Source organism: Elaeis guineensis, chromosome 7 (assembly GCF_000442705.2).
Source record: "Elaeis guineensis isolate ETL-2024a chromosome 7, EG11, whole genome shotgun sequence".
Classification (NCBI taxonomy): domain Eukaryota; kingdom Viridiplantae; phylum Streptophyta; class Magnoliopsida; order Arecales; family Arecaceae; genus Elaeis; species Elaeis guineensis.
The window spans coordinates 18,893,039-18,908,465 of record NC_025999.2 but is presented as its reverse complement, the minus strand read 5'-3'; the positions used below and the strand labels follow the sequence as shown (position 1 = coordinate 18,908,465).

Below are 15,427 nucleotides of genomic sequence, written 5' to 3'. Positions count from 1 at the left end.
TGAAGCTAACTTTTTAACAAGCAGCATGAAAGGAGTTGTAAAAGGTATCTTGAAGCTATGATTAAATAGGATTTGAAAAATGAGTGTCCGCTTATGAGCAGCAACTTTTAATTTTTCGAACTATTTTGCTTCAACTTGTAGTGTTCGATACGTTCCCTAGGATGAGAATACATTTAAGGTCACGAACACATATACTAGGGATTAGTTTGTTTGAATCCCTGCATTATGGGGGATAATTAAGTCCTTAAGAGAGTATTACAGATAGAAAGCCATAAGCTTTTCCTGCAAGTTCTAGGAAAAGGAAATAAAAAGCATGCTTCTGATAGCTGATAAACTTGGTGTTTCCAAACACCGTTTCATATCCAGCACCAATCTATACCTTGTGAACAAGTTATCAAATTGGCATGCATATAATAAATCAACCCGTATTCCTCCTAAGCCTTTAGGACATTCTAATGTTGAAAGATGTATGTGTGAGAGAGAGAGAGGGAAAGGCATGATTATACCACTCCCTCGCTGACCAATATCTTGGATTTACCTATCAATTTCGGAAATGCTCATTTGCATGTAGTTCCATAAGGTGGGATGGGGACGGGGAAGGGGAAGGGAGAGGGAGAGGAAAGAGAGATAATATTGCTCTTTTGCTGAGTATCTTGAATCTATCTTTTTTTGTCATGAAAGCTTATTTCCATGTAATTCCATATGCTCTATTGACACTAGATAATATGACTTTAACGACAAAAATCTTAAATTTATCTTTTAATTTCATCAGTGCTCATTTACAGGTAGTTCCATTGAGTGTGTAAAGTGGGCTACAGAAAAAGCATTGCACCTATCCAAAAAACACACGCTCATTCGCATGTAGTTCAAGCAATATAGATATTAGAAATGAAAGCATTAAAAACCAACTCAAAATTCCTTGTCTTCGGATTCTACATGATATTTAGAAGTGGGAGTAGCTCAAATGAAGCCTCAAAGTCCTATAATGCTAATACATCAAAAAACTGAGTTAAAGTTAAAGACAAACTCATTTTCTGAAAGAAAAGAATAAAGAAACAAAGATAGGTTCCATTTTGAAATTCCTGTCTATAAAAATTATATGGACATAGAACTCCTGTGCACCCCCTCTCATAGAACCATATGGAGGTTCATAATCTTTCTGGTTAGCTGCTTTGTGCTTGGGGACATAATCACGTCGAATTCAAGATGGTATAAATGAAGCATTCAAGCAAAATTCTCTTGAAGGAATGTATTGCTTACTTCTTTTCTTCTTCTTTTTCTTCCACCATCTTTATCCAATTTCTCGTAACTTCTATACAGGTCTACACGATCGATAAAGATATTGCAGCAGATCTTAGCTTGACACCATCATCTTCCCATTTTGTCTGTGGAGCAGCAGCACCAGCTATGTATGCCTACCATGCATAAAATGAAAAGACTATGTTAGCAATAAAGGCAAAAATGAGGGACTAACCTGGATAGAATAAACGTTCCTATTAGCTAGGTGATTTTGCAAAAATGGCCAGTTCTATTTTCCCTTTTGCAGCTTAGAGGTACTTCTTATCTAGAAAAAACATCCAACTTTTAAAATCTTTGGACACCATTGCCCCTACCTCCACTGCATGAACTCATTGCATATCTTGAAGCATGGTTGAGTGCACATATACTGAATATCAAATGCACATATTTGCTGAGTGTACAGTGCACATTCAGTGTTGCGGTATATCAATAGGATCATGAGCAAAAGTGTGCATAAGTTCAAAACCTAGGCCCTTCTGGCAAAAAGAAAAAAAAAAAAAAGGTTGTTTGATTATGCATAAAGGAAAATAATGTTATCCATTTCTTTAAAATTTCATGTTAGCTATGTATGATGGTAAGAGAAAGGTATATATATGTGATAGCCTGGTTTAGCATATTGTACAAAGCCTTTAAAAAAATTGCTTGAGAAATTAATGCTTATATTTAAAATCCATAGAATAAGCATGAACCTTAAAATTGGTGAGATAATATGATGTCACAGTTTATAAGTGAAATGATGAATTTATCTTTATTGCCCTTTGAAATCAAATATTATGCCCTTGCTTTGTCATATATTTCTCCTTATTCTGTAACAATCAACAAGTGATCATTACTGCCACCGTGTGCTCCTTCATGTCACCTCCACTACTTTTACCTCCTTGTTTTACAATTTTCGTTGTCCTCGCTCCTCGCTTCTCATATCCACATTCATTAAAACATGTTATTGCTACCTCTACAATGCCATCTCAACTGCCATTGCAATTGTCACCACTTCGCATATCTTACACTCTTAATTGATACTAGATCTTGTCAGGCTAAATGCTTTACACAATTCCAATGCTTTTTTGATGGTATAAAAATACATGCAACTCTTTAAATATGAAGTATTACATTTTCCCGTTTCGTGTGGATATTTTGCATAACATTAAATGGTGGATAAGCCTTTGCTGAAAATTAAGAATAGATGTTTGACATGGTTAACATCTCATATGTTGTCATCACCATTCAGATATTCACACAAAACCTTGCTGCAGCCACCGCCATCATCATCAGTATCGTGCCACCTTGACCAGCAGTATGACTGCTACCACTTTACCATTCCACCGTTATATTTGAGGTATTGACTACTTTGTGCATATTGGATAGTGTTGAACATAGCTCATGTTCCTAATCATGTTAACACTCTAATGACATGAAATCATGTTAACACTCTAATTCATGAATAAATATACACTGAAAATTAAAAACACAATTGATTGTCACTATAACAACCCAAGACCTCACCCAAAAAAGGCAAGCCAGAAGGTGTTATTTGAACTCCTTAGTCCTGCATAGGAACCCAAGATTTACCCAATGGATAACCAATATGGGACTAAACACATACTCGCACGGCTCACAGTCATGAACTCTCCAAATACAAAAAGGTTACTTGGATATGCGCTATTAAATCAATACTCATATCTGAAGAGCAAAATGCCATAACACAAAACCAATATTATTTAGAAAGGAAATCTATGTCAAAAGAGAAGAAAATCAAAAAATTTAGATTCACGAGATAATTGGTTTCAATTCACTATGTATAGCAGACGTGGTGATCAGTTGGACCTTTGACTGAGTAACATTTCTTTTTTTTGATTGACCTCCTCCCTGCGGGAGGTCAAATTCAAGTTTCAATTAAACTTTTTTTTATTAAGTTTTTTTATTGTGATTCGACATAAGATAAACGGAATCACGCTCTGCAGGATTTGAACCTACGACATCGGGTTTTGGAGACCCGCGTTCTACCGAACTGAACTAAGAGCGCTTTCTTATTACAGGAGATACGACTGTAGTGTAAAGAAAAGGTTTTTTTACCCCCAAACATATCTTGCATACGTATAGCAAGCAAATATGAAAGATTATGTCCAATTTCAATCGATCTTAATTAATCCCTCGTTACTGTCCATAAGAGAAGTAATAGGTAGGGATGACAGGATTTGAACCCGTGACATTTTGTACCCAAAACAAACGCCTACCAAGCTGCGCTACATCCCTTTTTAAAGTTCTTGTACAGTGTCATTGTACAAAATCCGTCTTGTTTTCCACATTGTTATTTTCCCCTCTATCTATATACAATTTTCTTGTCATTTCTTCTTTTTGGTTTCATATAATAAAATTATTTTATACATCTGAAACCTAACGTATAAAAAAAATAAAAATTTATCTTATCGGCGTATCGTATAAAAAAAAAGAATAAAAATTTATCTTATCGGAAATGCTCAGGAAGAAGGGGTCATCTTTTTCTTTCTTTTTTAGGGATAGGAAAATCTCATCTATTGGTTCATTGTACATATCTATTTTAGTTAGAAATTCCGCGTAAAGTAAAAAAAAAATACAAATGATCTTGAACTACGACATCTGACCATACATATATGTATTACAATAAAGGAGGATTTTCAATGCGAGATATAAAAACATATCTCTCCGTGGCACCTGTGCTAACTACTCTATGGTTTGGATCTTTAGCAGGTCTATTGATAGAAATTAATCGTTTATTCCCAGATGCCTTGTCATTCCCTTTTTTTTCATTCTAGTTATTAATATGCGAAGAAATGAAGAAAATTAGGGATACAATTCTACGTGACGTGACTAAAATTTCGCCCCTTCCTTTTTTTTTTCAGTTCTTTAGGATAGGAGGATAGGAAGGAAAGAAAAAAGAAAAAGTGTATTGAACCTCGACAAAAATCTGGTGAATCTAAGATCGAATTTTGGGGAACATAAATGGAAATGTGTATCCAGATCTAGGGCAGAATCCACGAAATCATAGCATAGAAAGAAGATACTTAAAATGAAATATTGGGATTTAAGATAGGAATAATTGATAGTTAGAAAGAAATTGTATTACTTAATTATTACTTAATTATTAATTATTACTATTACTCTATTAATATTAATTGTAATTATATAATTACAACACATACAACACAACGAAATCTTTAGAAATGAAAATGGAATTTCAAGTTAGTAACTTCTAAGGGATTGACGTGAGATATGCGCTATTAAATCAATACTCATATCTGAAGAGCAAAATGCCATAACACAAAACCAATATTATTTAGAAAGGAAATCTATGTCAAAAGAGAAGAAAATCAAAAAATTTAGATTCACGAGATAATTGGTTTCAATTCACTATGTATAGCCACTTATCATTGGGAACTAAAGTGCTACATAGTACAAATACTAGGCTAATATATAAGCCCTTAAAATATGGATGGTATCATGTGTATAAACCTAGACATCATATGTAACATGTGGAACTATAGGACTTGCACCTATTTCTTATAAATTTTATTACATGACAGCTACAATTGCTAGTATAGCACTACCCTGCCATTCCTATCTTATCTTGTTGCCAATAGTTTGCTTTCACTACTGAAAATCTTGTCCATTATGCCACAGTTTTACCATTCTCAAAAAATGCGTATAAAGTAATTGTCTGATGTAAAAGGAAAAGAAACATAGGCGGAAATATTGTAGACAGAAAAATTGCAAAGGTTACATGCATGAAGAATGATTACCTTGCCACTGTTAATGGTAGCCACTAAAGCAACATGCTGTGCATCAACACCAAACTCATAGAAGTAGTAAATCCTGAAAACATCCAGAGCTTTAGTGAGGAACAAAAAGAAGTCCTATAAGAAATTTAAGAGATAAAAATTTCTGAGTGGCAGGGAATGAGGGGCTATGTACATAATATTGATATTTCATTTTGGTTGACTATCAACATATAGGACGGGTATAGGGTAAAAGGAGGGGATTGGCCTCTCCTATTCTTGCAAAAAGAAACATTATGTGACTTAGATTTGTCAGCAAGAATGTCATAGCAATACAGTTTAAACAAATCAAACAGAAAGCACAAAACAGTTCAAAAGTTGCAGAGGGAAATGAAGGCTCCAGAAAGCCTCCACTTTTCTGATTAGAGTTTCTGATTGTGGCTATTGCAGTCCTTTATAATATCTCAGCTGATAACTCAGATTTATTTGTCAATATTTATAACTTGCCTCATGAATAAAAGCCTACCTTAGACCTTCATCTTCCTTGACTTTTATTGTACGGGCAGAGTACAAATTTGCACCACCTGTGAAGAATCAAGCTACTTATGTTAATGGAAACAGAAAATGCAAAGGAACTTCATGATTACTGAAAGAATTAGCCCAATATGATTCAAGAAAAAACCTTGCTCCTCTGTGTTAGTGTATCATCATAACAAGCATCAATCCATTCTAGGGTTTGTTACTTTGATTCGATGTCCCCCAGTATAACCCTTCCCAAAACCCACATACAGAAGATCCTGCCCCCAAACCCATGGTCATGTGCTGCATGACCATAGCTATAAAAGCTCATCCAAGACACAGAATACCATTGTAGCATAACCATGTTGTTAATGTTTTAGATCAAGGTTATCCAAAAAGAGTATGGAGAAACTTCTGCACTTAAGCCACAAGCAAATTTTTAGAAGAGAAATGGCACCTAAAAAAGATCATCCAAACTGAAACATAATTGTTTAAAATAGTTGCCTGATGATAGATATGGCAATCCAAATGTGCAGTCATATTGTAACTTAATTCAATAGGTTTACAGGTGCTATAATGAAACATACGGATAAAAGTCAATGAAAATGCTGCCAAGATAAATGTTTTTGAGTTCCTGTACTCACCAGGAACAAATATCTTTGCTGCCTGCTTGAGAGTGCCTAAATCTGTAATATCTTTGGCCTGTCCAAGTCATAACAGAATGATAATCACATAGAGCAACTAAAATTTTACATTCTTCATAATTCATAAGCATTAAACTCTCGTTATTAATACTAAAATAGTATATTTGTATTCTCCATCCTCTTAAACAAGATACAGTGCTTTCTGCTGTCTTTACTGATTCAGCATTATTAAGTCATCTTGGAGAAAGTTTTTTCTGTTTTCAGACATTTAGGTAATTCTCAAGTAGAGATTCAGTCCATCCCTTAAATAGATCACATGCTGATGCTAAGATTCATGTAGGCTAACTGGCTAAGCAAACAATCCGAGTGAAATGAGAACAGTGTAAGAGATGATAACGACACTTGAAACTCATCAGAGTTTCAAGAAGACAGGTTGTCCTCATGCAAACAGGATTCAATGCTAACTGGATACAACCATCACTTTTATGACTTAAAATGCAGCACTCACCGATAATGTTTCTAATGTGTTTTCTATTTAGAGGAGGACTAGAACCATGGCCACCCAGAGGGCCATGAGCCCACAGGCTGAGAACCACAAAGTGAGCTGAAGGGTTAAATTTCGCTGCAGCAAATAGCAAGATTGAAGGTTCTAAAACCAAGGATAACCAAGGGAACCATAATACTGAGACAGCTACTTATGTAGTGACACTATGCCTATCACTGCATGTACGAGTCCTTTAAGCATGACCACTGCTCCTGCTCTACCATAATTGTGGAATCAACTACTACACCATCATGGATTTAACACTACTTCAGACATAGATGGGCAAAAAAACTATCTGTAAATTCTTAGTGGCAATTTGGTTTCACTGGCTCATTTTCATCCTTCTCTAATCAAAACTGGTTAGTAAAGTAAGGCCGAAGGATCACTTGAGCATATGTTCCAACTACATGATTTATGTCCTTAGATTTTGTCCTTGTCTTGAAATTACTGGCTCATGTTTCTTGGTCATCAATAAACCTGTTCATGGGCTGAATAGGGCCAGGCTTTGCCCAAATGTCAACACAATTTGCATAGGCATAGGCTTGGCCTAGCCCAAGCCTCAGGCAACCTAACTCTTCCTTTATTTTTTTGAAAAATGTGAAAAAATATTTAAAAATACTTAAAAGTACAAACTATGAATAATTAAATATTGCCAAAAATCTACACATGTCTATTATTACATTAAGTTCACATATCGATAACAATTGTCAAATTAAATATACAAGTATTCAAGTATGTCAAACATAAACAAAGAACACGAGAAATAAAAAACTTCAGGCTAGGCATTGATGCACAAGCCCGAGCAAAGGCCCAGGCTGCCGAGCCTAAAATCTCGGTCCAAGCCCACCCAAAAGGGCTCGAGCTTGAGTGGGCTGAGCCTGGCCCATGAATAGGTCTAGTTTTATTTCAGCCCTAAATAATTTTTAGGACTAAATAACTATCCTGGAGATAATCCTAAAGATTCACTCTTGGACTTCATTGAACTATTAACCATAAATTTGTTATTCCTATGCTCTTTTCCCATGCGCATTTGTGAACTTGGCACTTGGTTTTTAAGCTTTAGCCTTGGATGTTGTATTTACTTTTGCATTGGTGAATAAGGCAACAGTTTTTTTGTTTGTACATACAAATTCATCTGCCCAAGATTCAGTAACCTACAAATTTTCTCCATCTGTACATATGAATTGCTATGTCCAAGATGTACCACTATTACTTTTCACCAACTGAAGCCATATTGTCAAAATCATTTCATTGCATCCAAATTATGCTTGAGGACCTTTTCCTGTGCACTTGTATTTACAACTATATTTGATCTAATTGGTAGAAGGTATGAAATTCCTTCAACCCATTCAACTCAAATCTTTCTTAAAAAAAATAGAAAATAGGAAAATTGGCAAGATTAGTGTCAAGGTTCCTTTTGCTTTCATTAATGAATTCCAAAAATGAGCTATGGAACCTCTATTTGCATTAGCGAGATCCACCCTTGTATAATTCGTGTCAAAACCCTCTTCTAGTGAAAAGAGAATATAGCTTTTCCAAAATAGATGTCTAAAGGAAATAATCATGAAAAGCTAGAATTTTATAGGAGGTAGATCGTAACTTTTAAATCAACTTTGGTTTCAACTGCTTTACCTTATTCTTCCTTGATTGGGAGATTTGCCTAATCAATGTCGTTCACTAAATGGATTTTTTTTTTTGCTTTGATCAACACATTTCGAAGCCCAATAGATGGTGTTTTTGGCCTCAATTACTCGTGTACCACATCTTCATATGTGGTATCATATTATAGAGCTCAAAAGATACTTGATTTAAAAAAAAAAGCAAAAAAAAAAAAAAAAGCACCTCCATCAAGGTTTGCCAACCGCCCCATACCGGCATGGTGTAGCATATTGACATTACTGTACCGAATCGCGCTTATCAACATTGCAATAGGATGGCACTAGTACAGGGACTAGTACTGAGATTGTGAACCTTCACTTCAATGGAATGTCATACGAGCAAGTAAGGGCCTTTAGAAGTTTGGCGTATGGAGTGGCTCAAGTGGTCCTCATTGAGTTTCATGATCCTCCTAGATCGATATATTTTTTCAGTTTGAACGATTGAGTAACATGTTAGTGCCTCACTACTTCTAGTTGTGGATACTAATTACACTATTATATATTCAAAGACTTGCTCACAATAGCCCCACCCTTGTACTCCTAATTTACACATTATACCTACACACAAATATGATAAATCAATAGTATATATGTAAGATTTTATCATCTATGTATGAGTGTTGCTATATTTGTGTGCATGTATAACAGATTTTATTGGCTAAGGAGCTATTATTGTTGACCTAGAATGTAACCATGCCTTATGGACTAGTTTTGGACCTTGTCGATGGGGTTGCTTTTGCACATTTTAGTGACTTAATCTTTCTGTCTTTCATCCAGCTAGTAGAATTTTATTACCTCTTGACGATGATTATTGTCACATAAGCTGAACAAACCATGAGCCCCTCTTCGCTTATCTTTCTTCCTTCCTCTCTCTTCATTTCTCTTTGTTCAAACACACCTTTTAATAAACAACCTTACTTTATTGTTGTATTTCCTTTCTCTTTGTTCTTCTACCATCAATGGACTGCACAGATCAAATTTCTGCATGGCTGAACTTGACGAAAGGAAACCATTGACTTAGAAGCTATTCAGTGTTTGTTCTTCTATCATTAGTCCATGATATAAGTGGACTTTGAAGCTAAACTTGCATTATGTGTTCACTTTGGACCAGTTTCTTTGTTCTTCCTTCTGTTGGCATGAAATATACCAACTGCATTCTTACTTGAGGTTCCTTTCCATACTTCTCTCTGTCCTTTGTTCATGTCAAGTCTACATATATTCCACAGAAGATTCATTCATGTTGAAGGTCTTATCTTCATTTCAAGACACCTAAAGAGGCAGTTGCATCCTAGTGCAGATTTATGAATCAGGCATTACAATTAATCATGCTTATTTCTACTTCTTTCCAAGGTTTAAATTTGATATTTTGCAGTCCATATGCAGCCAAGAGATTTACTGCTCCAGTTCTCATGAATTTTATATGCATATGTCCAAATGATGACTTCTCGATCGTGCATTCCCATAAAGCTGTAGTTTTGACTTTTGAGTGATCTTTTAGAGTAAAAAATTATTTGTTTAAATATTATACTCATACACAATCACTTAAAGGTTCGGTATCATATGTATAACTGAACAGGATACAGAAATATCTACCATTCTATCTTGCTGTTTACCACTTGCGGTTACAGTTTTGTATTTGAAAAAAATGACTCAAAATATTGACCAATTAGTGTATTTACTACGAAATCATGAAGAGTAGATCTAGTGTGATGAGCCTCTGAAGCTCAAGTAATTAGAAAGCAATAAAAAAAGCACCACGGAAAGCATATAATCACAGTTCGTAAGTAATGAATTGTTTCATGTACAGAAATTGTCATCATGTCCCCAACCACATGCTTAAATATAAAACAAAAATATAGGAACATAGAATGAATATCTCTATCATTGATTTCCTAATAATACAACTACCCACTTCTATAATCTTCATCATAAACCAACTTTAGCTGGTAAATACATCAAGTCAACCTACCCTTTTTAATGCACGAATTTATTTCCTTCATATAGAACTGTTTCCTCAGTGACTGACTGAGAAGAAAATATAGTTATTGTTGAGAATTTTAGTTATATACTCGACCAGATTAAAATTGTCAAGATGATTTTCTGACAGTTGTCAGTGGTTTTCTCCCTTAAATGTCAGGTCCAGGTGGGAGTCAACTGTTCCCTGCTTTTTGCCTTGTTCTAAGTTTGAAAGTTCTAAATGAGCCTTCTAGTCATTTTTACCGCAATGTCAAAATGATTCTACCGTCTTTCTTCCCACTCACTTTTTTCTTTCAGGATCTTACAGAAAAAGCAATTAGTGGATGGCATGAGGATGGTAATCTGGACTACGTTGACCATCATGCTGCTATATATGCATTCATTCCACATCTGCCATTCAAGGGCTTTATCATATTGGTTCTCTCCTATTGGAAAATTGAAGTGTCTTCCCACTTGTCTGATATGTATTGTTGTGGTGTCAGTTAAAGAAACATGATAGATCAACTCTTCTGCACAGAGAAGATATTCAAAAACAGGCTACATATGTCTCAGTTTAATAGGACTTCATGGGACCCTGGGGTGCCAAATATTACGAACTTTGATGCATTTTAATTGATAATTAATTTAGGATGACCGGTTGTTACCTTATGAAGAGTAGATCTGAAAGTTTGATATCCCCAGCTTGTTTAATATTAATACTGAACAAAATATGGTGACCGGCAGAACCATGCTGCCATGCACTTGAAAATATCATAGAATATTTTTTCCAATCCATCTCTATCTTGTTCTCCTTAACAGCAAATTTAGTTTATGTTTATGAATCTAAACATCATCCTCTAATTGAAATTGCCAAACTTTGGCCCTTTAACATAAATGTCCCAAGATCCTTTTAAGATAGAGCTGTTTTTACTTGATGCTGCATGATGAATCAAATGCCTTTATATATATGGATTTCCATTCTCTATACATCATGCTTCAAATTCAGCAATTTTTTTGTGGGCGTCATTTTTATTCCACTGCCATTTATTTTATGCATATGAAGAGAAAGGTGGGGGGCAATGCACTTAAGAGTGTATTTTTGGTTAGTCATGTTCTTAAAAATGTACATGTAAGAGTTAAAATCCATAACTTTCAAATGCTTTGTCAGCACTAATGCTAAGATTCTTTTCTTTTGGGGTCTGTTCCTAATGGCCTTACAGGTGAACAGTTTCAATATTAAATAAGTCCTATTGAAGCTGCAAAGAAGAAAATTGATTCTATGCCTATTGCACTACTAGGGCTTCCCTGATCTCAACAATATAATTTACAGAATATGCATTACATGGTTTAATCTTTTAAAAAGAATCATGTTCAACTGTGCACCAAGTACGGATTACAGGAATGCTCTCCTGCATTCATTCTACCAAAATTATCTAGGCCTGCTAATTCTGCAAAGTCTCTAGTACAACTTGAGACCATTGACCCTGAAATCTTGATCCTCATATTGCTTACGAAAAAGGAAAAAAAAAAACAATTTTAATATACTTCACAGCCTATATCCATATTGGCTTCCTTCATGCTTTATCCTTTCCATATCATTGGTCCCTTAAGTGTGTTGTCTGCTGTTTTTGTTGTGTTAAGGCTTTATCCTTTCCATATCATTGGTCCCTTAAGTCTTGAATGCCTGCTACAGTTATGAAGGAAGAGAACAAACTTTTCCTTCATCATACATTTTAGGGGCTTATTCCTTTATTAAAATAATATGTTTTAGGGTTTATATGGATCCATATTATCAAACATCCACTTGATGATGTAAGACTGAAAGAAAGGCATAAAGGAGTATTCATAAACATCCAGAGTTAATTATTTGATATGTTTTCTGCTAGGTAAAGCTTAACTCTACTTATGTGATAATCTCAAGTGTCCTGAACAAACATAAATGTATATACATGTTTATTAAAAATGTATATGACGCAACATCTATAATTTACTGTTTAGGGAGAGGAATATGAAGTTTGTTGATTGAATAAGTTGACTTATGAGTTGGAACAAATGCCCAAAGCATGGTTCATGGTGATACGATATCCTGATTTATATTTTGACGACCAAAATTAAAAAATCTTTTTATTATCAAATAAGGATCAATAAATTCTTTAAAAAGAAAACTGCAACCAATATAATATTCTAGGATAGCTCCTTCGATAAGGTCACAAATTTCCTACTCAACCCCTATGACTATTCGCGTTATGCATTTCTTCTTGAGATCTAGCAAAAGAATAATATGCTTTTTTTCCTTGAACAAGTGTTTTATCTTAACAAAGAGATGTTTTGTCAGGTCAATAGTAATGGATAAACAGCATCAGGTAAAAAAGAAATTATTCCACAAACCTCTAAGAAAGTGATCTTTAGCTGATTGGATGGCCGGATCACCACACTTAGAACTTCTGATCTACATCATACAGGATGGTATAACAATACATGAAAAAAAAATGCACCGAACTAGCAAATTTCATCATATGTTTGATCAATAAATGAATTTGTAATTCTTTGCTCATTGCTAACACCACATGCCTTGTCCAGAATTAAGTGCAGTTCTCTGAAAAGAGAATAAAGTGCATGGAATGACTTGGTTTGTCTTCTTAAGAATACAATTACCAAGTACTATGAAAAGAGGAAAATTTATATAATATTTTTAAATTGCCTAAAATATAGTTTGGTATATCTTGTAAGAATTGGAAGTGCCCTACACTCTTGTTCATATATTTTTCATTCTTGGCACAGATTTGCATATAAAATGTATATTTTGTTCTTCTAACTATTTCTATTCATCAAATTGAACCAATTAAATCATGAGACACCTCACTATTAGCAGTAGTGAATTATCATACTAAGATGGTTTAAAACTTTAGCAAACCCATCGTTCAAAATTGATTTTCTTGTCAAGGGAAAAGGATTTCTTTCGGTTGCTAGTTGTTTTACAAACTCATTCATATAGTTTCTTAGCTGGCAAAAAGCTCATTTAATTGGTCAAATAGTCTCACAAGTATGGCATTGACAATAAAGAGTTACTCATGTGCTGAAGGTAAACTATATTAGTTTGCTACTTGTTACTTGTCACAGGTATTATCAGCACTCTTAATATAATGAATAGTGAAATGTTTTCTCATTGTTCCTAAAATGCCATCTTCTTCATGCTATTAAAGGGACAAGAAGGACCTGTCATGTCCAATATAGATAGTCGACTGCAATGATTCAAGTACCGTTGGTATGGCCTGTATCGACTGGTATGTACCACTAGTACCAACTACCAACCCATATTGATGCAGGGTACTGGTCATGGTGGCTGAATCATCTATTGATACAGGCACTGCATCGGCCAGCCAGTGACCAGCACAGGTCCACTCTACAGTTTTTAAAACCTTGATCTACTGTAGGTTTTGAATGTAAGCTCCCGAAGAGCAATCAAAGTTACATTCAATAGATCTGTTTTCCCACTTCTGTTGTTGCTATCTTAATGAGGTCCAGGAATATACTCCCAGTAATGCCTCTTTGCAGTCATCTACAAATTGTTAGCTCAACATCAAGGATCTAATTCCCCTAAAATTTTCTGTTTCATAGGATCACAAGCCTGCCTCTTTGAAGGAAGGAAAATATTCCTAAGAACTAAATACATGATTTGCCAATTATTGTCTAATATTATTTGATATAAATAAAGCCACCCATTTTGCTTTGGTTTATTAATGACCACAGCATTTCAGGCACCCTAAATTCAAATCAGCATTTTTAATCCAAAAGTAAGCTAACTGTTAAAAATAGTCTAATAATGCTGAAATCCATAATAAGTGTATGTGGCAAAAATCCTATTTGAATAAGGCAGAGGAAGCACCCCCTAGTATATAAACAATGAATCACGAACTTTATGTTTCTTATGAAAAAAAAAAAAGGAACTTTACGTTATACAGGAAGACATGTCTCGTATCACTTCATTCTCGACTGGAAGGAAAAAAGATATCTAAAGCACAGGCTTACAAACCTATCTGGAGATGCAAAACGAGCTGCAAATGTCTTCGGTTTTGCTTTATCACCGTAATATGACAATCCAGCTTTGTAGTCCTAAAAGCACAAAAGTGAACATAGCATGCTAAAAGTTTAAAAATGTATCAATTCCAAACATCAGAAAGGATTTCTATGGATGACTCACAAGAAAAGAGATCAACAAGAACTGAAAAAATCCTTCACAAGTCACATAAACCTATCCTTTACATATTATTTCATGACCTTACAACATCTTGCTACGCTTTGGTTTATGGAGCATTTCATCAAATGCCACAGGGCCAGAACAAAACCAACTCCAATAGTTACATAATTGCATTGGCGCAGAAACAAGAGAGATAAAAATGGTTACCAAGGATCTTAATTTATTTATTTTTATACCTCCGGCTCCATAATGTCTTCGAAAAGAGGTGGAACACGAATGGAAAAGCCATCCCCGAAGAACTGATTCCAAGACTTGGTGTTCGAAATCCCAGATAGTGATGGCTTTCGAGGAGCAGCGCTGGTCTCCAGAGAGGCCGATAGCGCAGTTGGAACAGAAACCCATGGAGTCAAAGATACGATAGAAATGGTTAAGGCTTGGATGCTGACTTCCCTCCTAGACTTTGGCCATTGACAAGTTTTAGGGCAAAATTTAGGGTCACGGTTAGGGTTTTGAGGAGGGGGTTTTGGAGGGGAAGATAGGAGGAGATGAACGGCCATGGAAAGCAGATAACGATGGCCTCTTCCATGTCAAGGAAAAGTTTGGGAGGGGACGCCAATAGCGGTTATAGAGACGGACGAGGGTATCGTTATTTAATTAAAGCCCAGGGTCATTTTCGTCTTCTGGCTGAGCTAGGATGGGTAAACCAATGAAGCATCAACATCTCATCTCACGTGCAATTAAAACTTTAAAGACGAATATACCCCTAGTCCGTCCCTACCATCAACGAGACAGAAAAGATCCGTTAGAAGACCGTTACCCCTTATCCCAATTTGAAACCAACCACCCAATCAAAATCC

The 15,427-nt window shown here is 35.2% G+C and overlaps 1 protein-coding gene and 1 non-coding gene across 3 annotated transcripts; both read right to left on the bottom strand.

Moving 5' to 3' along the window:
• Positions 1-862: 862 nt before the first annotated feature.
• Positions 863-15,177, bottom strand: LOC105060436 (uncharacterized). Of its 2 annotated transcripts, none has more exons than XM_010944128.4 (7): positions 14,807-15,173; positions 14,406-14,485; positions 12,761-12,821; positions 6,215-6,272; positions 5,578-5,635; positions 5,076-5,148; positions 863-1,415 (listed from the first exon to the last, which is right to left on the bottom strand). In XM_010944128.4, exons 1-7 carry the CDS (start codon positions 15,125-15,127, stop codon positions 1,323-1,325), a joined length of 744 nt encoding a protein of 247 aa, XP_010942430.1. In that variant the 5' UTR covers positions 15,128-15,173; the 3' UTR covers positions 863-1,322. The 2 variants fall into 2 exon arrangements, with proteins under 2 accessions (XP_010942430.1, XP_073116885.1); XM_073260784.1 differs by lacking the exon at positions 863-1,415 and adding an exon at positions 1,464-1,775 and having other exon boundaries at positions 14,807-15,177.
• Positions 3,249-3,322, bottom strand: TRNAW-CCA (transfer RNA tryptophan (anticodon CCA)). Its single transcript has one exon. It is a non-coding gene; the product is annotated as a tRNA-Trp (tRNA).
• Positions 15,178-15,427: the final 250 nt, after the last annotated feature.

Coding starts and splice junctions, on each gene's coding strand:
- LOC105060436 (XM_010944128.4), bottom strand. CDS start 15,127: ATGGCCGTTCATCTCCTCCTATCTTCCCCTCCAAAACCCCCTCCTCAA. Junction 5,636..6,214: donor AGCAAAGATATTTGTTCCTG/GTGAGTACAGGA, acceptor GATTCTTCACAG/GTGGTGCAAATTTGTACTCT. Junction 1,416..5,075: donor CTACCATTAACAGTGGCAAG/GTAATCATTCTT, acceptor TATGCATGGTAG/GCATACATAGCTGGTGCTGC.